General features: G+C 45.2%; 1 protein-coding gene across 5 annotated transcripts in view; it reads right to left on the reverse strand.

Annotated features, from left to right (window-relative positions):
* The window catches only part of trpm7 (transient receptor potential cation channel, subfamily M, member 7), a 40,696-nt gene that overhangs the window by 2,226 nt on the left and 13,470 nt on the right, over positions 1 to 25,000 (reverse strand). Inside the window, exons 4-36 of one of the 5 annotated variants that reach the window (XM_083552181.1) lie at positions 24,812 to 25,000; positions 24,414 to 24,627; positions 23,563 to 23,687; positions 23,120 to 23,291; positions 20,657 to 20,831; positions 19,984 to 20,107; positions 19,798 to 19,870; positions 18,009 to 18,109; positions 17,539 to 17,673; positions 17,336 to 17,389; positions 17,102 to 17,242; positions 16,877 to 17,008; positions 16,449 to 16,726; positions 16,137 to 16,365; positions 15,642 to 15,794; positions 15,393 to 15,536; positions 14,563 to 14,691; positions 14,181 to 14,432; positions 13,920 to 14,094; positions 13,671 to 13,809; positions 13,053 to 13,237; positions 12,832 to 12,964; positions 11,254 to 11,861; positions 10,961 to 11,167; positions 8,408 to 8,490; positions 8,105 to 8,183; positions 7,505 to 7,584; positions 5,517 to 5,557; positions 5,372 to 5,397; positions 5,061 to 5,114; positions 1,797 to 1,841; positions 1,637 to 1,702; positions 1,151 to 1,434 (exon numbers count right to left, since the gene is read on the reverse strand). The exon at positions 24,812 to 25,000 is cut by the window's right edge and continues 46 nt beyond it. In XM_083552181.1, the coding sequence (XP_083408307.1) occupies positions 1,151 to 1,434; positions 1,637 to 1,702; positions 1,797 to 1,841; positions 5,061 to 5,114; positions 5,372 to 5,397; positions 5,517 to 5,557; positions 7,505 to 7,584; positions 8,105 to 8,183; positions 8,408 to 8,490; positions 10,961 to 11,167; positions 11,254 to 11,861; positions 12,832 to 12,964; positions 13,053 to 13,237; positions 13,671 to 13,809; positions 13,920 to 14,094; positions 14,181 to 14,432; positions 14,563 to 14,691; positions 15,393 to 15,536; positions 15,642 to 15,794; positions 16,137 to 16,365; positions 16,449 to 16,726; positions 16,877 to 17,008; positions 17,102 to 17,242; positions 17,336 to 17,389; positions 17,539 to 17,673; positions 18,009 to 18,109; positions 19,798 to 19,870; positions 19,984 to 20,107; positions 20,657 to 20,831; positions 23,120 to 23,291; positions 23,563 to 23,687; positions 24,414 to 24,627; positions 24,812 to 25,000 (5,025 nt within the window). Of the gene's footprint in view, positions 1 to 1,150; positions 1,435 to 1,636; positions 1,703 to 1,796; positions 1,842 to 5,060; positions 5,115 to 5,371; positions 5,398 to 5,516; positions 5,558 to 7,504; positions 7,585 to 8,104; positions 8,184 to 8,407; positions 8,491 to 10,960; positions 11,168 to 11,253; positions 11,862 to 12,831; positions 12,965 to 13,052; positions 13,238 to 13,670; positions 13,810 to 13,919; positions 14,095 to 14,180; positions 14,433 to 14,562; positions 14,692 to 15,392; positions 15,537 to 15,641; positions 15,795 to 16,136; positions 16,366 to 16,448; positions 16,727 to 16,876; positions 17,009 to 17,101; positions 17,243 to 17,335; positions 17,390 to 17,538; positions 17,674 to 18,008; positions 18,110 to 19,797; positions 19,871 to 19,983; positions 20,108 to 20,656; positions 20,832 to 23,119; positions 23,292 to 23,562; positions 23,688 to 24,413; positions 24,628 to 24,811 lie in introns of those variants that run through there. The other 4 variants (XM_083552183.1, XM_083552182.1, XM_083552184.1 and 1 more) reach the window with 4 other exon arrangements.

Genomic DNA, 25,000 nt, shown 5'->3' on the forward strand with positions numbered 1-25,000 from the left:
ATTCAGCTCTACATTCAGCTCTACAGTAAACTCTACATTCAGCTCTTCAGTAAACTCTACATACAGCTCTACATTCAGCTCTACATTCAGCTCTACAGTAAACTCTACATTCAGCTCTACATTCAGCTCTACATACAGCTCTACATTCAGCTCTACATTCAGCTCTACAGTAAACTCTACATACAGCTCTACAGTAAACTCTACATACAGCTCTACATTCAGCTCTACAGTAAACTACATACAGCTCTACATTCAGCTCTACAGTAAACTCTACATACAGCTCTACATTCAGCTCTACAGTAAACTCTACATTCAGCTCTACAGTAAACTCTACATTCAGCTCTACAGTAAACTCTACATTCAGCTCTACATTCAGCTCTACAGTAAACTCTACATACAGCTCTACATTCAGCTCTACATTCAGCTCTACATTCAGCTCTACATTCAGCTCTACAGTAAACTCTACATTCAGCTCTACAGTAAACTCTACATTCAGCTCTACAGTAAACTCTACATACAGCTCTACAGTAAACTCTACATACAGCTCTACAGTAAACTCTACATTCAGCTCTACATTCAGCTCTACATTCAGCTCTACATTCAGCTCTACATTCAGCTCTACATTCAGCTCTACATTCAGCTCTACAGTAAACTCTACATTCAGCTCTACAGTAAACTCTACATTCAGCTCTACAGTAAACTCTACATTCAGCTCTACAGTAAACTCTTCCATTCAGCTCTACAGTAAACTCTTCCATTCAGCTCTACAGTAAACTCTACATTCAGCTCTACAGTAAACTCTACATTCAGCTCTACAGTAAACTCTACATTCAGCTCTACAGTAAACTCTACATTCAGCTCTACATTCAGCTCTACATTCAGCTCTACATTCAACTCTACATTCAGCTCTACAGTAAGCTCTACAGTAAGCTCTACATTCAGCTCTACATTCAGCTCTACATTCAGCTCTACAGTAAACTCTACATTCAGCTCTACATTCAGCTCTACATTCAGCTCTACAGTAAACTCTACATTCAGCTCTACAGTAAACTCTACATTCAGCTCTACATTCAGCTCTACAGTAAACTCTACATTCAGCTCTACAGTAAACTCTACAGTAAACTACTACAGTAAAATACAGTGTAGGTACCCTGAGGCAGAGGTGCAGGACGGTATCCTCCTTGTAGACGCTCTTCCAGGTGTTGATGACGTCAGGGAGGAAGGACTTGACGATGTACAGGTGTCCAGGTTTGAGGATGTCGTACTCAGACCAGGTGCACAGCACCTTCAGTGCCCGCCTCAGGCCGCCGCCCATTTCCTCCTTACTCAGGAACTCAATCTTAGCACAGAGGCCACGCTGCGCCCACGACGACATGCTGTTATTAATGTTAGTGGGAGAACTTTCCTCCAGACAGTATACTGTTACTGGCTCTCCTACAACACACACACACACACACACACACACACACACACACACACACAAAACGTCTGAAATCTGGTCAATCACTCAATCACTAATAGTCATGAACAACCAAACAGAACCAATCAGAAACAGGTGAAGTCCAGTCTGATGGCCACACCCCCGGGGTGAGATGGTGAGGTGAGGTGGTGATGAGGGGCAGTTACTCCGTCTTACCTCTAGGGGGCACAGGGGTGAACGGGATGCTCTGGGACAACCTCATGAGGTTATTACGCTCCACCGCTATCACACACACACACACACACACACACGTAGCATAAGATGACAGTAAAAGGAGTTCCGGATTACAATGTGATTTACACCTAAATTTACTCACCTGAATACTGATAACCTTCCATCGGCTTAAAGGGAGAACCAATCGCTACAGAGAGAGAGATAATGATATTGATTCAGAGTGTGTATACATCAAATACTTCGTTATTGTACTTCAGTAGATTTTTCTGGTATCAGTTTTTTACTCCACTATTTATTTTTCAGACTTTTTACTTTTACTCATTACATTTTTACACAAATATCTGTACTTTTTACTTGTTACATTTTCAAAACCGGCTCGTTACTTTAGTTTTAATCCACTGATTTGGTGAAATATATTTTTTATTTTCACTGCGCGCTGATTTCAGCCGAACAACTGATTTCCTGTTACTGCGCGTCTTTTCCAATCCGCTGGTGTATAAAGTCCTGACCCTCACTCACCACAGATGTAGACTAGTTTATGGAGATAAGAATCAGCAGACAGAAGGCAGTAAGAAGTTTGGGGTTAATGTGGATGAGACAGAGGGAGTCAGTGATGAGAACATGATCTACCTACCTACCTACCTACCTACCTACCTACCTACCTACCTATCTATCTATCTATCTATCTATCTATCTATCTATCTATCTATCTATCTATCTATCTATCTATCTAATATTAATATGATGTGAGGTCCAGTTAACAGCTAAAACAGGTAGAAGTAATAACTACTTTTTACTGAAGTACATTTCTGAGCCGTGGATGACCGCCAAGGTGCGTGCGCTGCTAAAAACAAGAGACTCTGCCTTCAGAGCAGGGGACAGGGCGGCCTTGAAAACAGCAAGGGCCAAACTGTCCCGTGCCATCAGAGAGGCGAAGCGCGCACACGCCAAGAGAATCCACGGCCACTTCCAGGACAGTGGAGACACCCGGCGCATGTGGCAGGGCATCCAGGCGATCACGAATTACAAGACCACATCACCTGCTTGTGACCGTGACGCCTCCCTCCCAGATGCGCTGAACGACTTCTACGCCCGGTTCGAGGTGCAGAACAACATGGTGGCGAGGAAGACCATCCCTCCTCCCAGTGACCAGGTGCTCTGTCTAACCACAGCTGAAGTGAGGAAAACTCTATGCAGAGTTAACCCACGGAAGTCTGCTGGACCAGACAACATTCCTGGCGGAGTGCTCAGGGAATGTGCACAACAGCTAGCAGATGTCCTCACTGACATCTTCAAAATCTCCCTGAGCAGCGCCACCGTTCCTATGTTCCTCAAGACGACGACCATCATTCCTGTGCCGAAAAAGTCTTCTGTCTCCTGCCTCAATGAATATCGTCCCGTTGCACTCACACCCATCATGATGAAGTGCTTCGAGAGGCTCGTCATGAGGCACATAAAGACCCAGCTTCCACCCGCACTGGACCCCATGCAGTTCGCATGTCGTCCAAACCGCTCCACGGACGATGCTATTTCCACAACCCTCCATCTGGCCCTCACCCATCTGGATAACAAGGACTCTTATGTAAGGATGCTGTTCATAGACTTCAGTTCAGCATTCAACACAATCATTCCTCAGCACCTGATTGAGAAGCTGAGCCTACTGGGCCTGAACACCTCCCTCTGCAACTGGATCCTGGACTTCCTGACTGGAAGACCTCAGTCAGTCCGGATCGGAAACAGCATCTCCAGCACCACCACACTGAGCACTGGGGCCCCCCAGGGCTGTGTGCTCAGTCCACTGCTGTTCACTCTGCTGACTCACGACTGTGCACCAATGCACAGCTCGAATCACATCATCAAGTTTGCCGATGACACGACCGTGGTGGGTCTAATCAGCAAGAACGACGAGTCAGCATACAGAGAGGAGGTGCAACGGTTAACAGCCTGGTGTGGAGCCAACAACCTGTCTCTAAACGTTGACAAAACTAAAGAGATGGTTGTTGACTTCAGGAGAACACAAAGTGACCATTCTCCACTGATCATCGCTGGATCCTCAGTGGAGATCGTCAAGAGCACCAAATTCCTTGGTGTTGGTGGCGGACAACCTCACCTGGTCACTTAACACCAGCTCCATCACCAAGAAAGCCCAGCAGCGTCTCTACTTCCTGAGAAGGCTGAGGAAAGCTCATCTCCCTCCCCCCATCCTGTCCATGTTCTACAGAGGGACCATTGAGAGCATCCTGAGCAGCTGCATCACTGCCTGGTTTGGGAACTGCACCGTCTCGGATCGCAAGACCCTACAGAGGATAGTGAGGACAGCTGAGAAGATCATCGGAATCTCTCTCCCCTCTATCATGGACATTTACACCACACACTGCATCCGCAAAGCACACAGCATTGTGGACGATCACACACACCCGTCACACACACTTTTCACACTTCTACCATCAGGGAAACGGTTCCGAAGCATTCGGGCCGCCACATCCAGACTGTGCAACAGTTTTTTCCCGCAAGCCATCAGGCTCCTCAACAAAGAACTGAACTAAACTCTCTCTCACACACACAAACGCACACACACACACACACACACACACACAGACACGTGTGACTGATCTGCACAAACCGGACTCAACACCCATCATACACTTCGTTCACCCAGGTTTCAATACCAATCACATTTTTCACGATCGCAAAATGTTTACATGCCGTCTGTTGCTGATTCCGGGACTTGTTATTTTGCACAATATTCTGTCCAAATCCTTTGGTCACTGTTAAATCTATTTTTGATTGCTGCTACTGCTGAATTGCACAAATTCTGTTTACATTTTTCTGTTTACACTGCACCTTATTCTGTTACGACAGGTTTTACTGGCGGAGCTATTTCTATTTTTAATTTTATATTTTGTGTATTGTGTATTATCCTGCACTGTCCTGTGTTGTCTTGCACTGTCTTGTGTTGTCTTTTGCACTGTTTGCACCAGCTGCACACATGCACTTTATGTGGTGAGGATCTTAGTTCTCGGCCCTGTGTTCTTCTGTTCTGTACTGTTTGTTTTATGTTGTTTTATGTAGCACCTGGGTTCAGGAGGAACGTTGTTTCATTTCACTGTGTACTGCATCAGCTATATATGGTTGAAATGACAATAAAAGCTTCTTGACTTCTTGACTCTTGACTTGAGTCAAAACGTCTTTACTTTCACTTCAGTAAAAAAGTATAATCAGTACTTCAACTTTTACCCGAGTATTTTAAAACATGAGGATCTGTACTTCTACTTAAGTAAAGGATGTGTGTACTTTTGCCACCTCTGTGTGTGTGTGTGTGTGTGTATATGTGTGTGTGTGTGTGTGTATATATACGCGTGTACAGAGTGCAGTAGAGCTAGTCAGCCAGCAGAGGGAGACTTACAGTCCTTACGTGTACTGAGAGGGCTGTGGCGGGCTGAGAACAGGCTTACTGTGGCTGTAACACACACACACACACACACACACACACACACACACACACACACACACACACACACACACACACACACACACACACACACACACAGAGTGTGGTCAGACAGGATATGATGTAGCGATGTGATACCTAGCCCCAAATGTGAATTATTAAAGACAATGTGTGCCATACAAGAATGTGTGTGTGTGTGTGTGTGTGTGTGTGTGTGTGTGTGTGTGTGTGTGTGTGTAAAAGAGAGAAAATCTGGTGTGTCTCACCAGTGATGGTGTCCTCTACTGGACTTCTGTAAAACACAACCGAAGAAACATTACTCACTGTAGCTGTGCGGATGTGTGTGTGTGTGTGTGTGTGTGTGTGTGTGTGTGTGTGTGTGTGTGTGTGTGTGTGTGTGTGTATACTCACACACTGCTGCTGGCCTGCACTGATTTTCCTTGAGCTCTTTCCTACACAGGAAACAAAAGAAGGAGGGTCAAACAAACACACACTCACCCATCACTGCCGGAACTTTAATATTAATTATATGCATCTGTATTTAGATAAATTTGAATATCATTAAGAAGTTGATTTATTTTAGTAATTTAATACAGAAAGTGAAACGTGTATATTATATAGATTCATCACACACACTGATATTTTAAGTGTTTATTTCTTATAATTTTGATCATTTTCACAGATAATAAAAAACCAAAATTCAATATCTCAGAAAATGAGAAGATTGTCAAAAAGAGACTCGTGATGTCTCACTCTAATCATCTCATTAACTCCAAACACCTGCTCAGGTTTCCTGAGTCTTTAAATGGTGTCTCAGTCTGGTTCAGGCTCCACAATCATGGTGGAAGACTGCTGACTCGACAGTTCAGAAGACGATCATTGACCCCCTGCACATGGAGGAGACCCCTGCACATGGAGGAGACACAGATCATCGCTGAAGAAGCTGCTGTTCACAGACTGCCTGACCCAAGAACATTGATGGAAAGTTGAATGGAAGGAAAAATGTGGTAGAAAAAGATGAAACAAAGCTGATTCAAGAATTTGTGGAGATTCAGAAAGAGTGGACTGCAGCTGGAGACAGTGCTTCAAGAGCCTCCACACACAGACGTCTCCATGAGCTACAACGGAATCATTCCTCGTGTCGAGCTGCTCCTGAACCAGAGACAACGTCAGAGGTGTCTCACCTGAACAAAGCACAAAAAGCACTGGACTGTTGCTCAGTGGGACAAAATCGTCTTTTCAGATGAAAGGAAAGAAAATTGTGCATTTCATGTGGAAATCAGGATCCCAGAGTCTGGAAGAAGAAGAGAGGAGAGGCACAGAATCCAAGCCGCTTGAGGTCCAGTGTAAGATAGTGGCTGTGAAGCACTCCATGCTTCCCTCTGCTGAAGAGCTTAATGGACATGTTGGTTTTATTTTCCAGCAGGATTTAGCACCTGCCCACACTGCCAAAAGCTCCAGAAGTTGTTTAAATGACCATGGTGTTGGTGTGCTTGACTGCCAGCAAACTCACCAGACCTGCACCCCATGGAGAATCTCTGGTGTATTATCAAGAGGAACATGACAAACAAGAGACTGAAAAAATGCAGATGAGCTGAAGGCCACTGTCAAAGAAACCTGGGCTTCCACACCACCTCAGCTAGCCACAGTCTGATCTCCTCCATGCCACAGTCTGATCTCCTCCATGCCACAGACTGATCTCCATGCCACAGACTGATCTCCTCCATGCCACAGTCTGATCTCCTCCATGCCACAGTCTGATCTCCTCCATGCCACAGTCTGATCTCCTCCATGCCACAGACTGATCTTCTCCATGCCACAGACTGATCTCCTCCATGCCACAGTCTGATCTCCTCCATGCCACAGTCTGATCTTCATGCCACAGTCTGATCTCCTCCATGCCACAGTCTGATCTCCTCCATGCCACAGTCTGATCTCCTCCATGCCACAGTCTGATCTCCTCCATGCCACAGTCTGATCTCCATGCCACAGTCTGATCTTCTCCATGCCACAGTCTGATCTCCTCCATGCCACGCCCAATTGAGGCAGTAATTAAAGCAAAAGGAGCCACGACCAAGTATTGATTACAGATACAGTAAATAACAGACTTTCCAGAAGATCAACAATTCACTCAAAATGTTTTTGATTGGTTTTATGAAGTTTTCTTATTTTTTAAGATGTGAATTGGTGTTTTTTTCTTAAATATGAAACAAAATCATCAAAATGAAAAGAAATAAACACTTGAAATGTGTGTGTGTGCTGAATCTATATAATATACAGTGTTACTATTTCTATTAAATTACTAAAATAAATACACTTTTTAATGATATTCAAATTTATTGAAATGCTCCTGTATTTGTATTATGTGTGTGTGTGTGTGTGTGTGTATGTGTGTGTACCAGTAGCAGAGCTGCTCGCGAGTCCTCATGAAGCTGAACATCCTCCGCTGACACTCGACTCTTGTCCCACTTACTCAGACCTGACACACACACACACACACACACACACACACACACACACACACACACACACACACACACACACACACAATGTTGTGATCATGATCATTAGAAGCTAATTAATGACAGTATATGTGATGAACAATGTTCCAAATGAAGACCAGCTGAACGTCCCCACAAGGTCAAAACTGTGTGTCTTGGGGACAATCTGCTGTCTACTGAGTTACAAAAATCTCCTTCTGTATTTACAAATAAACATATAAACAGCTAAACAACTACCAGAATATAAATAAAAATAACTGCTGAATTTAAGAAAAAATATCATTTTTCCTTTATTTTATAACCATCAAATCACAAAACAATTAAAAAGTAAATCCATTATTTTTTATAAAGTATAAATATAACATGGTTTTAATTGTAATAGAATATAACACAATAGTAATTCATCACACAGGGGACTGTTTTATGGGTGCTATAAAGTTCAGTGTGTGTGTGTGTGTGTGTGTGTGTGTGTGTGTGTGTGTGTGTGTGTGTGTGTACTTGATTGCAGGAAAGCTGGATGTTTGTTGAGCTCTGTGAAACCAGCATAGGAGTTCACTGTCCTCATGTGGCCTTCTCCCTGTAACACACACACACACACACACACACACACACACACACACACACACACACACACACACACACACACACACACACACACACACACACACACACACAGAGGATGAAGGTCATGGGCACATGACTCTGATGCACTCAGTCCTGTACTGTGTGTGTGTGTGTGTGTGTGTGTGTGTGTGTGTGTGTGTGTGTGTGTGTGTGTGTGCGTGTGTGTGTGTGTCTGACCTTGCTGCTGTGACTAAGCTGCCTGCAGCCCACAGAGCTCTGCTTTGGGGATGACCTTTGACCTTCAGAATCATCCTTATGACCTTATAAAGAAACAGGAATGTGTGAGAACAGTGCAAGTCGCACGTATGACCTCTTACACACACTTGCATATACACACACACACACACACACACACCCCTACTGCTGTCTGATGATTGTGTGCTCTGGAAACAGTTAATCTAACACTCGACATGTCAGACCAGTGTGGACTTTACACCGCTTCACACCACACCAGCTGTCAATCAACACACATCTAAAGTATTATTACTGTGTGTGTGTGTGTGTGTGTGTGTGTGTGTGTGTGTGTGTGTGTGTGTACACAACCATGTAACTTTTTACACCACTTCAGGATCAAAGCACTTGTATTTATTGTAACTGGATTGTAAGAAATGTGTAATAAGCACTAATGCACACACACACACACACACAAACACACAAACACACACACACACGTTATTAATGGTAAACCTGATAAATATTGCAGTATTCTGATTTAAACTTTGAACCATCATAAACCCTGCAAAGCCACTTTCTGTCACTAGAGGGCGCACGAACACCGCTAAAATTTACAACCAAATCAAACCGAACACATCAATCAGCTTGTTTGTGTTGTTTCCACAGAGCTGGAGTCTGGGAGAGCTGATCACGGTCATGTAAATAAAATAAAATAAGTAGGTAATAAAATATGTAATAAACAAAATAACAATAAATTCCACCTTCGTTTCAATAAACAGCATCAATATTTAAAATATATATATTTTGTACCATTTCCAGAGCAGTGACATCATCAGGCAGGAAAACACATTACACATTACCATCACCTCACTTTCCATATATAACCACCACCTCTCACACACACACACACACACACACACACACACCCCTACCTTTCTTCTGCCGACAGCAAGCATTACACACACTTATACACACTCCTTTCATCTGCCCCACATTTAGCACCACACACACACCAGTCACGTTCTCCTATACAGTTCAGGAGTCCCACCTGCCCACACCATCACACCCAAACAAAACAGGAGGTCTAGGCCACTGGTTTTCAAATTCCCGATTTAGAGGAGCGGTACTGAATTCACACAGACGAGTCCACACACACACACACACACACACACACACACACACACCTGTAAGAGCATAGTCTGTCCCATCAGTCATCATACATCCACATTAAACCATGGGAGTGACTCCTGGTGCTGCTTTTCATTAGTTCTGATTTGAACGTTTTCTTCTCCAGTTCACCAAATCATCAAACACTAAACTCCTCCATGGAGATCAGTGAGGTCATTAGGAGACGTCTACCGTTGCAGTCTGACTCTGGATGGAACTGGATGTTACTATGGTTACAGGTGTTTATAAGCAGCATTCGTTTAGATTCAACTGACAAACACAAACTACCAACACTCTGAACTCACGCCTGAACTCCTTCAGCCAATCACAATCCACTATTCCCACCTGACCAGGAGATAAACGTATATAACGCTCAGCTCTATAACTCTGGAGTTGCGTTTGCTTTTCTTCTCCTGATTTATGGAGTTTATTGTAGTTAGGCGTCACTTGGATTCTTCATTTCCTGCTCGCAGTCTTCAGTGTTTAAGTTCTGCTCCTTCCTTAGTTACCTTCGTGTCTAATCTTCATCATCTACTTTCTCTAGAATCCATCTACATCTTTAATTTGTCTCCATAATTTTCTCGTTTTCTGAATTCGTACTTTTCTCACATTTCCACACCTTCATGAGCCTTTTTTCCTTTTCCCTCCTCCATATTTTGGTGTCCTCATGTTACACTTTCCTTCGTCTCTTATTTCTGATGTTTAATGTTGTTTAGATGTTATAAAGTTCACGCGTTTCCAAGATGGCTGAATTTAAAGTTCCACATTTTTCTTTGTAATATCTTTTTATTCACACTTTCCAGCTATTGTTCAGAATTTCCCAGCAACCCGAGTTTCCGTTTCCTTTCATGGTTCTACTGAGGCTTTCCAGTTTTCCTGTTACTGATTCCCAGGCACCAAGTAACAGCTGGTGATCACTGTGTAGTGTGGAGATGTTCAGCTGGAGTGTGTAGTGTGGAGATGTTCAGCTGAAGTGTGTAAGATGGAGATGTTCAGCTGAAGTGTGTAAGATGGAGATGTTCAGGTAAAGTGTGTAAGATGAAGATGTTCAGCTGAAGTGTTTAGAATGGAGATGGTCAGCTGAAGGAGGTAGTGTTTGATAACTGATGGAACAGGAACAGCTCTGGGACGACAGGTGGACCCGACTGTAAGTATATCAGTGATGCTCGTATATTTCTGGTCTATTTAAATCATCTAAACCCTGACATAAGGAAGTGCCTGATCTTCTATCTGCTGATGTTGTGAATGGTTTAAGATGATCAGATGTGTCCCTCAGTATGTATTTTCACTCGTTATCATGCTCGGCTTTAGATACTAGACTGTGGACTAAAGTGTACACGGGTTTGAAAACCGCTCCTAAGGGTGCAGGGTGAGGCAGCGAAGCCAAACCTCCAGCTCTGGTTCTGCCACGGAGTCGACGCGGAGCTCCTTTATAAGGTTGACTGCGCCGTAGATAGGGCCTCCTGGGGGCAGAGACAGGTCTAGGGGCGGGGCCTGGGAGGGACTTTGAGGTCCCTTTGCTCTGTATGTAGCCTTCATCATCGTTAAAGGCGGGATTCACGTAACACTCACACTCCGACTCACTCTCAAGCACAACTTCCGAGTACAAACAAAAAGCTCTTTGCTTTCCACAATCATCATCATCATCATCATCATCATCATCATGATGTCATCATACTCACCCACAAAGGCACCAAACTCCACAGCAGCCTCAGGAGGAGAGTGAGACCGGCCCGTGTGTGTACTGTGAGTGTGTGTGTGTGAGTGTATGCTGCTCGGTTGTGTGGGGGTGCTGACGAAGAAAGTCCCTGTGGCATCAGATGACGTCGGCAGGCTGCTGTCGGTGCGATCGTCCGGCTGAGCGAGAGCGTGTGCAGCGGCACCAAAGGTTCCAGCCTCTGGAGAAAACGCCAGCCTCCTCTCAGGAGTCATCCCCAGCTCAGCTCTCAGACGCACCCCCTCCGAAGCTCCTCTCCCAAACAGAGAGTCAGCCATGTTGGAAGAGGGTGGATAAACAGTTCTCTGAACCAAAATGGAAGCTTTTGAAGGAGGGACGGGGTCCATGGTGCCAGGCACCAAGTTCTTAGACAGGCTAAGTTCTCGCGTGATTTCGTTGTGCACTTTGCTGGCTTCCGAAGCTCTCTGCGCCGTCAGAGCCTTCAGAGTGTCCACGGTCAGAGCAGAAAGGTCCTGCAGGTGACCAATCTGAGAGTCCAGAGAGTGCAAAGACCGCTTTATAAAATTCACCCTGTTCCCAACCTCCCTTAGCTGGATACTCATCGTCTCCACCCTGCAGAAACAAGCAGGAACGCATCAAATTCAATGAAGCAGAAATGGTCAAATCAATACCAGGTTTCATTTAATTTAATTAAATCAGACTACACCGTGATGCAGTGTTTAATGGTGTAAAGTTGCTGTGATGCAGTGTTTAATGGTGTAAAGTTGCTGTCATGCAGTGTTTAGTGGTGTAAAGTTGCTGTGATGCAGTGATTAGTGGTGTAAAGTTGCTGTGATGCAGTGTTTAGTGGTGTAAAGTTGCTGTGATGCAGTGTTTAATGGTGTAAAGTTGCTGTGATGCAGTGATTAGTGGTGTAAAGTTGCTGTGATGCAGTGTTTAATGGTGTAAAGTTGCTGTGATGCAGTGTTTAGTGGTGTAAAGTTGCTGTGATGCAGTGTTTAGTGGTGTAAAGTTGCTGTGATGCAGTGTTTAGTGGTGTAAAGTTGCTGTGATGCAGTGTTTAGTGGTGTAAAGTTGTTGTGATGCAGTGTTTAGTGGTGTAAAGTTGTTGTGATGCAGTGTTTAGTGGCGTAAAGTTGTTGTGATGCAGTGTTTAGTGGTGTAAAGTTGCTGTGATGCAGTGTTTAATGGTGTAAAGTTGCTGTGATGCAGTGTTTAATGGTGTAAAGTTGCTGTGATGCAGTGTTTAATGGTGTAAAGTTGTTGTGATGCAGTGTTTAGTGGTGTAAAGTTGTTGTGATGCAGTGTTTAGTGGTGTAAAGTTGCTGTGATGCAGTGTTTAATGGTGTAAAGTTGCTGTGATGCAGTGTTTAATGGTGTAAAGTTGCTGTGATGCAGTGTTTAATGGTGTAAAGTTGTTGTGATGCAGTGTTTAATGGTGTAAAGTTGCTGTGATGCAGTGTTTAATGGTGTAAAGTTGTTGTGATGCAGTGTTTAGTGGTGTAAAGTTGCTGTGATGCAGTGTTTAGTGGTGTAAAGTTGTTATAAAATGCTACGAGTATATAGTGGTAGAGATGCTAACCGGTCGGAGGTTAATCTGATCCTCTCATCACTCCCAGAGTGAAACTTGTCATCTTTCTCATGGAAATACGTCTCCACACACTGCTCCTCAAAATCATGCAGTTTTTTCTGGTCCTCCTCAGTCAGGAAGAGCTCTGCACATAGAAAGAACATGGGTGTGTATATATGTAAGAGATATTATAGACATTCTACACATATGCAAATGTGGAGTGTGTGATGTACTTGGTCCATAAGCACTGCTGTCCTTTTTCCTGCTTTTGCAGAGGAAGCGGATGAGTGAGGCGATGTGGCAGAAGATAATTAGTGGTGGAGGGAGAACAGGTTTATCATGATACGCCATGATGAAGTGGTAACGCTGATATTTCCACACCAGGTTAGACATGGACATCACCTGCAGGTACACGTTACTGTGGGGATGTGGTCAGACAGACAGACAGACAGACAGACAGGTTTACTGCAGGTCAGTGTTGTTATTGTAATATAATGATGATAAGATGATGATTAAGGATGAAGTCTTGCTACATTTGCATCAGAAACAAATGACCGGTGTTTAGAGGTGTACGGTTATGATGGAAAGGGGGGTGTAGAGTAGAATAGATGTGTTTGTGTAAAGATGGTACAGGATGGTGTTTTTAAGATGGTGTTGCTGCTGGTGTAAAGTAATGTTTATTGAGATCATAATTATTGGTGTAAAGTGTTGGTGGTGTTGACTGGTTTATGTGTGCAAAGTTTACAGGTGTAATGCTAATATTTACCGGTGTTTCAAAGTGTAGAGCTTTTCATAAAAGTGTGTGTGTGTTTGTGTGTGTGTGTGTGTGTGTGTGTGTGTGTGTGTCTCACTTGAAGAAGGCGATGAGCAGGTTGACCATCAGGATGTACTGTATGAACAGATACACAGCCTGCAGCGCTGGAGTTAACCAGACCCCTGGACCACACAGCTTCTCAATGTAGGGCTCGGTGTTGCTGTTGTTGGCACACACTGTGTGACACAGACACACACTTACACCTTGCTTAATGTGTGTACTGCTATATTGAAATATTAGTATGCTGAAGATCATCACATGGTGATCTCTTCAGAGAAACACGTACCGTCGATCTCGTAGGCGTACACCTCCCCGTACATCATCCAGTAGGGCTGGAAGACCACATCGACAATAAGAGACCACTGAGGCGTAGAGTCTGGGTAGAGGATGGCTTTACGAGGAACACCATAGGTCACCAGCACCACCAGCATGATCACCACGATGTAGAACATGTTTGCTACCTGCCCACACAACACACCTTTCATCAACACACTCCAGTGTAAATACGGACACTGAGTCGCCTCTGCTTTATTCAAGAGCTTCTCACCATCTTTCCGATCATCATGACGTAGGGTCCGGCCTGCTGGTTCACCGCGAGGAAGTCCAGGAGACGCACGTACCAGAAGATGATGTTCAGGCAGTAAACGGTCCTCCCCACGATCGCTACGTTCTCAGAGCCAAAGCGCAAACCGAAGCCCACCACGAACATCACGATGGCGATGAAGTCGGACGTGTTGAAGTAATCGCAGAACCATACTTTGATCTTCTGGCTAATCTTTCCTCCTTCAGACATGAACATCTACACACAGATGGAGACCCATTTATACAGATTGATGACCTCTAATCTAGTTTACTGGCTGAGCTAAAAAAAAAAAAAAAAAGTGTGTGTTTGCGTGTGTGCGCGCGTGTGTGCGTGCGCGTGTGCGTACCTCTCGTATTTTCTCAATAGCAGAGGTGAAGATGTACAGGATGACGATCCACTCCTGCAGAGACGGAAAACTCGGCAGCTTCACCAACACCACATACGAGTAGAGCATCAGGAAGACTAGGTAGCACAACTGATCACACACACACACACACACACACACACACACACACACACACACACACACACACACACCATTAACCATTTTGGCAAATATAACACACACTCTCAAATACACACTTTACTTATAACCACATCATAACAACCCATTCGGAATAATATATTACACACACACACAAACACACACACACACAAACACACACACACACACACACACACACACACACACACACACACACACACACACACACACACACACACACACCATTAACCATTTTGGCAAATATAACACACACTCTCAAATACACACTTTACATATAACCACATCATAACAACCCATTCGTAATAATATATTACTTACACACACACACACACACACACACACACACACACACAGGCAAAGAAGCATGTCAAGCTTTTTCCCACCGTTAGTTTAGCAGTATGGCTGTGTGTGTGTGTGTGTGTGTGTGTGTGTGTGTGTATGTGTGTGTGTATGTGTGTGTGTATGTGTGTGTGTATGTGTGTGTGTATGTGTGTGTGTGCAGCTCAAGGTGTTTTTCCAGGACTTTATCTGTGTTAGTGAATGATAGCATCAGTGAGACGTGCTCTCAGTGTTATAGGGGCAGCAGGAGTGGGGTTACACACTCAATTAGTCAGCATCTAATACACACACACACACACACACACAGAATCATGAGAAGAGGCTTCACACACTGTGTTGGTCCAGAACTTGACGATGGGGGCGTGGTAGAAGGCGTAGAACTTGCGTGTGATGGGTAAACGACGTGAGCGTGTGAGAACCTCTGCGTCACTCTTCATCTCGACGTGCTCGTTCAGGCGGGAGTCCTTAAACACGTCCTTAACACACACACACACTGTTTAAACTAGTAATGGAATTCCACTGTACAGGTAGCTGTGTGTGTGTGTGTATATATATATATGTGTGTGTGTGTGTGTGTGTACCATCTGGATGTCGTCAGGGCTCTGCAAGTTGTTCTCGCTGTCCTCCATGGTCATTTGGTGAGCGTCCTGAGACTGAGGGATGTGAGCCATCTCCGCCTTACTCTTATACTCCAACATTAGGATGGCAGGGAACACCAGGATACTCAGGATCACCTGACACACACACACACACACACACACACACACACACACACACACACACACGGAGCAGAGAGTTAGGAGACATAGAAAAAAGAAGTAATCAGAGACAGGCAGGTAGACAGACACACAGACAGACAAAGAAGCAGACATGCAGACAAGCAGAGAGAGACACAGACAGGCAGACAGAGAGGCAGACAGAGAGGCAGAAAGAGAGAGACAGGCAGACAGTGAGGCAGACAGAGAGAGAGATAGACAGACAGAGAGGCAGACAGAGAAAGAGGCAGACAGAGAGGCAGGCAGAGAGATAGACAGACAGAGAGGCAGAGAGAGAGGCAGACAGACAGAGGGCTGCACCTTGTACCAGGAGTTTTTGCGCATGTTCAGACGGCCCATCCACATGTCCGACAGCAGCATCTGTGTGCACGTGTGAGCGACAAACGGCCGTAACCGTGACGACACGGCCAGCTTTAGACACGTGGAATTACTCCAGTTCTTCAACTCGTAGGTCAGCAGCTTCATCGCCATCATCTCATCCTGCCGGAACGACTGCTCCAACAGGTCCACTGCCAGCTGACCAAACTCACTGACACACACACACACACACACACACCTCATTAAATCTGCCTTGCTGTCTGGACTAAAGAAATCTGATGGACTCAGACTCACTTGGAGTACTCTTTGAGCTCCTCTGACGTGTCGTCCACCACGTCACTTTTCTTGGCCTCGTAGCTCATGGAGCGGCTGAGCTTGCAGGCCACGAGTGCCTTGGCCATGTTCTCCTCCCCATGCTGCCAGAAGAACAGTGCCATCCGCTGCCTTTTCATCAGCACGGCCCACACCAGAAGCTCGTTAAACGGGTACGGGAAGCGCCGGGTCTCCGGGTCATCGATGTCCACCACCTCTTCCTTACTGCGCCTGTGCTGAACATCCCCACTCGAGTCCAACTGAGAGAGAGACACGGGGACAGACGGACAGGAAGACGTATCACGTGATGAATCTTTGCAAACAGGAAGTCATACACAGAGAGAGAAAGAGAGAGAGAGAGAGAGAGAGAGAGAGAGAGAGAGAGCGCGAGAGAGAGCGCTTCACTCTACCTTTGGTTTGTAAGGCTGTGCCGTCTTGATGAAGTGGTTGTGGCGGGTTTTCTCCTTCTTATCAGCCTGGATACTGAAGGCCTCGTGACTTTTCCTCAGAGGAGGTGCGCTGGGAGGAGCTCGGCCCGATCGCTATGGAAACCACACACACATCAGTACACATTCAGTACATTTGGAGTAGCGGCGCGTTAGACACAGCTAGCTGGATGAAAGCTGCGTGGTTACCCGTGTGTTGCCGTGCAGGTTGTTGTAGATGATCCTGAATCGTTTGCGTGTGTAGTTACAGCGGTAGGTTCCGCCCATCAGGTGCTCGATCACCAAACCCACATCGATCAGCGTGACCTTATAGTTCGGTGGGAGGTTTCCCTGCAGGACGGCCATATTTACATGGTCATCAACAGACACTCGACGTGTGTGTGTGTGTGTGTGAGTGTGTGTGTGTGTGTATAAAGTGTGTACCTGTTTGACATCTCTGACGAGCTGCAGCAATGTGGGGTTTGCTGGTAATTGTTTCTGTAGAAACAGAAAACAAGGTGGTTAAAGCCTCAGAGAGTCTCAATGAAGTGTCGTCTAGTCTGGCTGTGAGTCTCAGTGCTGCGAGTCTGTGTGTGTGTGTCTGTGTGTGTGTGTGTCTGTGTGTGTGTGTGTCTGTTTGTGTGTACCATGTTGTAAAGCTCCTCTAGGCGTGAGATTGTGAGAAAGCGGTGCATGCTCACACCATTCTCAATTAGCAGCTTCACAAAATCCACACGGTCCATCACCAGCGCATCCAGCATGGCCTGCTCCAAGGAATCTACCTGCACACACACACACACACACACACACACACACACACACACACACACACACACACACACACACACACACACACACACACACACACACACACACACACACACACACACACACCAGGATTTGACCCCATTGATCTCCAGAAGTTTTTTGTGTTCAATACAAACAGAAATGTGATTCCTAATGAGTTGAAATTTCCACTGTTTTTTTTTTTTTTTACAAAGGTGACACTTTACACACACACACACACACACACACACACACACACACACACACACACACACACACACACACACACACACACACACACACACACACACACACACACACACACACTCACTAGTAACTTTTGTCCGTAAACAAACACGTGATCTTTAGCGATGTCCACTCGGTTCCATGCCAGGGTCAGCACGAGCTGGTCGAATGCAGACGCGTCAGTGCCTACACACACACACACACACACACACACACACACACACACACACACACACACACACACACACACACACACACACATTGGAGGGATTACTGTTAGTATAAACTTGTTACTATAATCACCCATTTTCTTATCTTTCTTTTTCAAAATAATACTACAAAACACGCGCACGCGCACGCGCACGCACACACACACACACACACACGCACGCACGTCAGCTCAGGAGGATCAAACTATAGACACGTTGAGCTCCACCTACACTGTGCCACTTGGCCCCCTTTATTCATCTGCTACTGTGAGTATTATGATGATGGATGCTAGGCTAACGGCTAACACAGGGGTCCCCAAACTTTATTCCTGTGCGGGCCACATTGTTTCCTGTCTTTAATGGGGGTCTGTAACAGAAAATGCCACAGACTGAAGTGACTTCTTCTTTCAGCTTCTCCCATTAGGGGGCGCCACAGCGGATCATCCGTCTCCACCCCCCCCCTGTCCTCTACATCTGCCTCTTTCACACCAACTACCTGCATGTCTTCCCTCACCACATCCATAAACCTTCTCCTTGGTCTTCCTCTTTTCCTCCTTCCTGGTGTCTCCATCCTCAGCATTCTCCTACTGATATACCCCATGTCCCTCCTCTGCACATGTCCAAACCATCTCGATCTCACCTCCCTTACCTTGTCTCCAAAACGTCCAACATGCGCTGTCCCTCTAATAAACTCATTTCTAATCCTGTCCATCGTCTTCACTCCCAATGAACATCTCAACATCTTCAGCTCTGCTACCTCCAGCTCCACCTCCTGTCTTTTACTCAGTGCCACTGTCTCTAATCCATACAACATCTCAGCAGTGTTAATGTGGAGATTTTATTGTGATTAATTCATTCATATAGAAAACAAAACCTTTACTTCCTTATGCATGTGGTTGGTGGGTGAACCAAACAAATAATAAGGGTACGTTAATAACTAGAGGTGGAATAACTGATTAATCAACCGTAGTATTTAAGATCAATAAAAAAAACAAGCAAACACTGTAGAATAGTACTGCACTTTATTAGAAAAAAATCATGAAACTGTGCTAAAGGAAATAAATATGAATATATTCATTAATAAATATAATATAATTAATACATTATAAATAATAAATATAATATAGCGCTCTCCATGCAGCACACAGTTTTACGTTTAAAAACAAAACAGCATGTGGCGTCAGTGATTCGCCTCTAGAGGCCGCTCTCGTAATGACAGCGGACCGAGAGCTGGAAAAACTATAGGTATGGATTTTAGCAGAGAGCTGCTTCGACCTCTATTAATACCTGAGAAACATTTTAGTTTGAAAGCCAACCTTTAATATCAAATACAGATATGATACGAGTAAATAATTCTCAAAATTACATTTTCAAAATATGTCTCTGGCATTGTTCATGGGGCCATTCCACCTGTGGGGGCCGTAGGGGCCCAAGTTCGGGGACCCCTGTGCTAACAGCTAATGGCTAATAGCTGCAGGTTTACATAGATGTGGAACAGTTTGGATCTGAGAGGAAATGCTGGTTTGGTGTGGACTGGAACCTTTGACTTTGTACTTTAGCTGCTGGAGCTCAGCCAAGGTTAACATGGAACTTATGAAGAAACAAAGGACTATTAGTGCGCGTGCCCGCCCACACACACACACACACACACACACACACACACACCTTTGAGCAGAGCCTTCAGGATGGCTACGTCAATGTCCTGATGTTCCTCTGAGCCGACATGGAACACAGTTATCTGTCAAAACACACACACACACACTCATCTCAGAGCAGTCAGAGAACAGTGCGATTGAGAGTAAGTGTGTGTGTGTGTGTGTGTGTGTGTGTGTGTGTGTGTGTGTGTGTTACCAGCTCCTTGCTTTTCATACACTCCATGAGCGTCTGGAAGAGGTGCACTGCATCGTTCTGACTGAAGTTAAAAGTTTTTTTGATTGTCGCAATGATGTCGAGCTCAACACCATCTGGAAGACTACTGTATACACACACACACACACACACACACACACTTCAGGGTCCAGGTCTCAGTCACTTTGTTCACAGCGGTCACGGTATTATCTCTGATCTGTTATTACAGTAACATTATGTTCCTCAAACACGCAATCATCATAATCATCATGTTCTCTGGTCCTGATATGAAGCTCCTGGACTCTGAAGACTATTTTACACTCATGCAGATGCACTAGAACAGCTAGGGTTATGGGTAACGTGGTGAAGGATAGACAGTGAGTGCTTGGGAAACACAGAAGGTGAGCACATGTGGAGTAGGAACCTGGAAAAAAATCCTGAAAATACAAACATAGGAAAAGAAAAACAAGGTCCTAGGAATGAGAGGCACAGAAAACCAAGAACATGAAGACGAGAAGAATAAACTGGAGAAGAGCTCGAACTTGGAGGGAAACTGAGAAGCGAGCAAAGTGAGAAGGTTCATGCTTCTAGGCTAGATAGATACTCTGTGTGTGTGTGTGTGTGTGTGTGTGTGTGTGTGTGTGTGTGTGTGTGTGTGTGTGTGTGTGTGTGTTACCCATCATCCTCAGTTTGTTTATGGACAAAAGACAGTACGTCCGCTGCTCGCCCGGTTCCCTCACACACCACCACGGGGACAGGTGGGTTCTCCTGCAGGTACTCCAACACTGTCAGGATCACGTTCGGCCCACCTTCAAATATCAGAGCTACAACTGGCACACCCTGCCCGATACCTACACACACACACACACACACACACACACACACAATCAAAACCTTACACCAACATACTAACCATATACTGTACGGTCAAAACTGTTCCTGGAAGATGTTCCCGTAAATTTTGTAGAGATTGATGCAGATACATGGGTATTAGTAAAGTCAGGTACTGCTGTAGGTAAGAAGGAAAGGAGGCCTTGGGTGCAGTGAGCGTTCATATTCATCAGTTCAATATGTTCCAGAAATAGGGATCTATAGCAGGAGGTCTTCCACTCCAACATCTCCATGGAAAGCAGATCTTCATGGAGCTGCTTTGTGCACAGGTGTATTGTCATGCTGGAAGAGGTTTAGGTCTCCTAGTTAAAGTGAAGGGTCATTTTCTGTGCTAACAGATTTGGGGAAGAAGAACATATTGCTGGGAGAAGTCATGTGTCCCAATAGTTTTAATCAAACCGTGTATCTCCACTAGAGGAGCCTTAAATAAGCCCATAATCTGCAGGGAATATAAAATAAAGACTATAAAACGATGAAGCTGTAACTGATATTATAGACACAGGAAGTCGTGAGCAGTAATCAGGAAGAAATTTAAAGAGTGATGATGATAATGAAGCAGTAACGCTGTAAAACTGGGACATGAAAACACCGGCGTCCAGGAGGAGAAACTAGAGACCTAATAAACAGGTATGAGAGAGAAAACAGAGGAATGGAGAGGAGATGATGCTGAAAATTACATTAAACAGAAGGAGAGGAAACTACACACACCGGAAACAACGAGACAAATCACAGCTCTACTGTGGGTCTGTCTGTCTGTCTGTCTGTGATTCTGTCTGTCTGTCTCCATCAATCTACATGAATGTCTGTCTGTCTGTCTCCATCAATCTACCTGTCTGTCTGTCTCCATCAATCTACCTGTCTGTCTGTCTCCATCAATCTACCTGTCTGTCTGTCTCCATCAATCTACCTGTCTGTCTGTCTCCATCAATCTACCTGTTTGTCTGTCTGTCTGTCTGTCTGTCTGTCTGTCTGTCTCCATCAATCTACATGAATGTCTGTGATTCTGTCTGTCTGTCTCCATCAATCTACATGAATGTCTGTCTGTCTCCATCAATCTACATGAATGTCTGTCTGTCTGTCTGTCTGTCTCCATCAATCTACCTGTCTGTCTGTCTCCATCAATCTACCTGTCTGTCTGTCTGTCTGTCTGTCTGTCTGTCTGTCTGTCTGTCTCCATCAATCTACCTGTCTGTCTGTCTGTCTGTCTATCTCCATCAATCTACCTGTCTGTCTATGTCCATCAATCTACCTGTCTGTCTATGTCCATCAATCTACCTGTCTGTCTATCTCCATCAATCTACCTGTCTGTCTGTCTGTCTGTCTGTCTCCATCAATCTACCTGTCTGTCTACCTGTCTGTCTGTCTGTCTGTCTGTCTGTCTGTCTGTCTGTCTGTCTCAATCTACCTGTCTTTCTGTCTGTCTCCATCAATCTACCTGTCTGTCTATCTCCATCAATCTACCTGTCTGTCTATCTCCATCAATCTACCTGTCTGTCTATCTCCATCAATCTACCTGTCTGTCTATGTCCATCAATCTACCTGTCTGTCTATGTCCATCAATCTACCTGTCTGTCTATGTCCATCAATCTACCTGTCTGTCTATGTCCATCAATCTACCTGTCTGTCTATGTCCATCAATCTACCTGTCTGTCTATGTCCATCAATCTACCTGTCTGTCTATGTCCATCAATCTACCTGTCTGTCTATGTCCATCAATCTACCTGTCTGTCTATGTCCATCAATCTACCTGTCTGTCTATCTCCATCAGTCTACCTGTCTGTCTGTCTCCATCAGTCTGTCTGTCTGTCTGTCTCCATCAGTCTGTCTGTCTGTCTGTCTGTCTGTCTGTCTATCTCCATCAGTCTGTCTGTCTGTCTCCATCAGTCTGTCTGTCTGTCTCCATCAGTCTGTCTGTCTGTCTGTCTATCTCCATCAGTCTGTCTGTCTGTCTGTCTGTCTGTCTGTCTGTCTGTCTGGCTCCATCAATCTACCTGTCTGTCTGTCTGTCTCCATCAATCTACCTGTCTGTCTATCTGTCTGTCTGTCTCCAATCAATCTACATGTCTGTCTCCAATCAATCTACATGTCTGTCACTGAAGTTACCGGTCTGTCTGAACATCTACCTGTCTGTCTGTCTATGACACTTAAGCACAGGTGTGTGTGTGTGTGTGTGTGTGTGTGTGTGTGTGTGTGTGTGTGTGTGTGTGTGTGTGTGTGTGTGTGAGAGTGTGTGAGAGAGACTGCGTACGGGCGTGTATCCTCTGTAGGTTGATGTGTTTCTCTAGCTCCCTCCGAAGGTTGACCTCTGCCCCATACTTGCCCACGGTGCCATCGTCCACCAGGATGAAGTGAGAGTGCAGATTATTTAACACATTCAGCTTACTGAGGGGGTTCAGGAGGGTCTGATAGGGGGCTACCACCTACACACACACACACACACACAAACACACACACACACACACACACACACACACACACACACACACACACACACACACACACACACACACACACACACACACACACACACACACACACACACACAGGATTAGACAGTCCATGTGTAAACACAAGCAAAAAACACATACAAGTTCATTGTGACATCAATGTTGCTAGGCAACTAGAAAATGTGTTTTCCGAGTGTATACTTCGTAACGTATGTGTGTGTGTGTGTGTGTGTGTGTGTCTCACATCTCTCCCAATGAGGTCATTACGGTTTTCGATCACTCCCCAGGGCGCGATGCCGATGGTACAGATCTTCCGAGCAGAACGGGACGAGTGCTCCTTCAGAGCATCACCCACATGCTTAGCCACACCTACACACACACACACACACACACACAAAACTTTAACACCCTACAACACCTGCTCAAAATCACATCACCATCATCCTCCTCGTCATGACTGCAGCAGTGTTTTTTAGGGTTAATGTGTGTTTTAAGTCTGCACAGAAATAACTAGTGTTACAGGGTCGTGTGTGTGTGTGTGTGTGTGTGTGTGTGTGTGTGTATATACAAATAATAACGATGTCTGCTGCCTTCATAATTGAAGCTCTGAATAGCTGTCATTAAGTAAGTGTGTAGGTGTGAGATGCTCTAATGTGTTTATATATCAACACCTGACCTGTCTTTCTGTCTTCACCTGTCTGTCTTCACATGACCTGTCTTTCTGTCTTCACCTGTCTGTCTTCACCTGACCTGTCTATCTGTCTCCACCTGTCTGTCTTCACCTGACCTGTTTTCTGTCTTCACCTGTCTGTCTTCACCTGACCTGTCTGTCTGTCTTCACCTGACCTGTCTCCACTTGTCTGTCTCCACCTATCTGTCAGTCATCATCACCTGTCAGTCTGTATCCACCTGTTTCTCCGTCTCCACCTGTCTGTCTATCTTCACCTGTCTTCTGTATCTGTTTATATATGTATTACAGTCTGCAAATTTACCCCTCTGCCTGTCTCTCTGTAGATCTACCCGTCTATCTGCAACACCAGCTGTGTGTGTGTGTGTGTGTGTGTGTGTGTGTGTGTGTGTGTGTGTGTATCGTGCCTGTATTGACTCCCCCGGTGAGGATCCAGGCCCCCGTTGTTACAGCTGCTTTGATGAGTCCCTTCCCCACCACCTGTTTGATACGAGGATGCAGGTCGAAGTTTTGAATCCCTCCATGTACAGAAATAAGGATCTTTGGAAGCTCCATCTGCCACTCCTTCAACATCAACCTAAGGATCGCCTCGGGCCTGGAGTCATAGGAGAGACGCACATACTGCGCGCACGCACACACACACACACACACACACACACACACACACACACACACACACACACACACACACACACACACAGTTAGTCATATGTGTCTCTTACCTTTAATACCTATAATAACCTACAAGGTTTACACATTTAGAGTGTGTGTGTGTGTGTGTGTGTGTGTGTGTGTGTGTGTATACCTTCGCTCTATAGGAGTGTGATCCTCCTTGGAAGTTGATGATGCCATAGGCATCAGTAGGACTTTGCTCTGTGTGCTTCTCCACACTCCATTCATCTTGCTCCGCCCCTGCCCCCGCCCCCACCCTAAACCCCACCCCTGCCCCCGCCCCCTCACCCAGCTTCACATCCGAGTACTTCATCGCCAGACT

The sequence above is a fragment of the Silurus aristotelis genome (genome assembly GCF_946808225.1).
Source record: "Silurus aristotelis genome assembly, chromosome: 10".
Lineage (NCBI taxonomy): Eukaryota > Metazoa > Chordata > Actinopteri > Siluriformes > Siluridae > Silurus > Silurus aristotelis.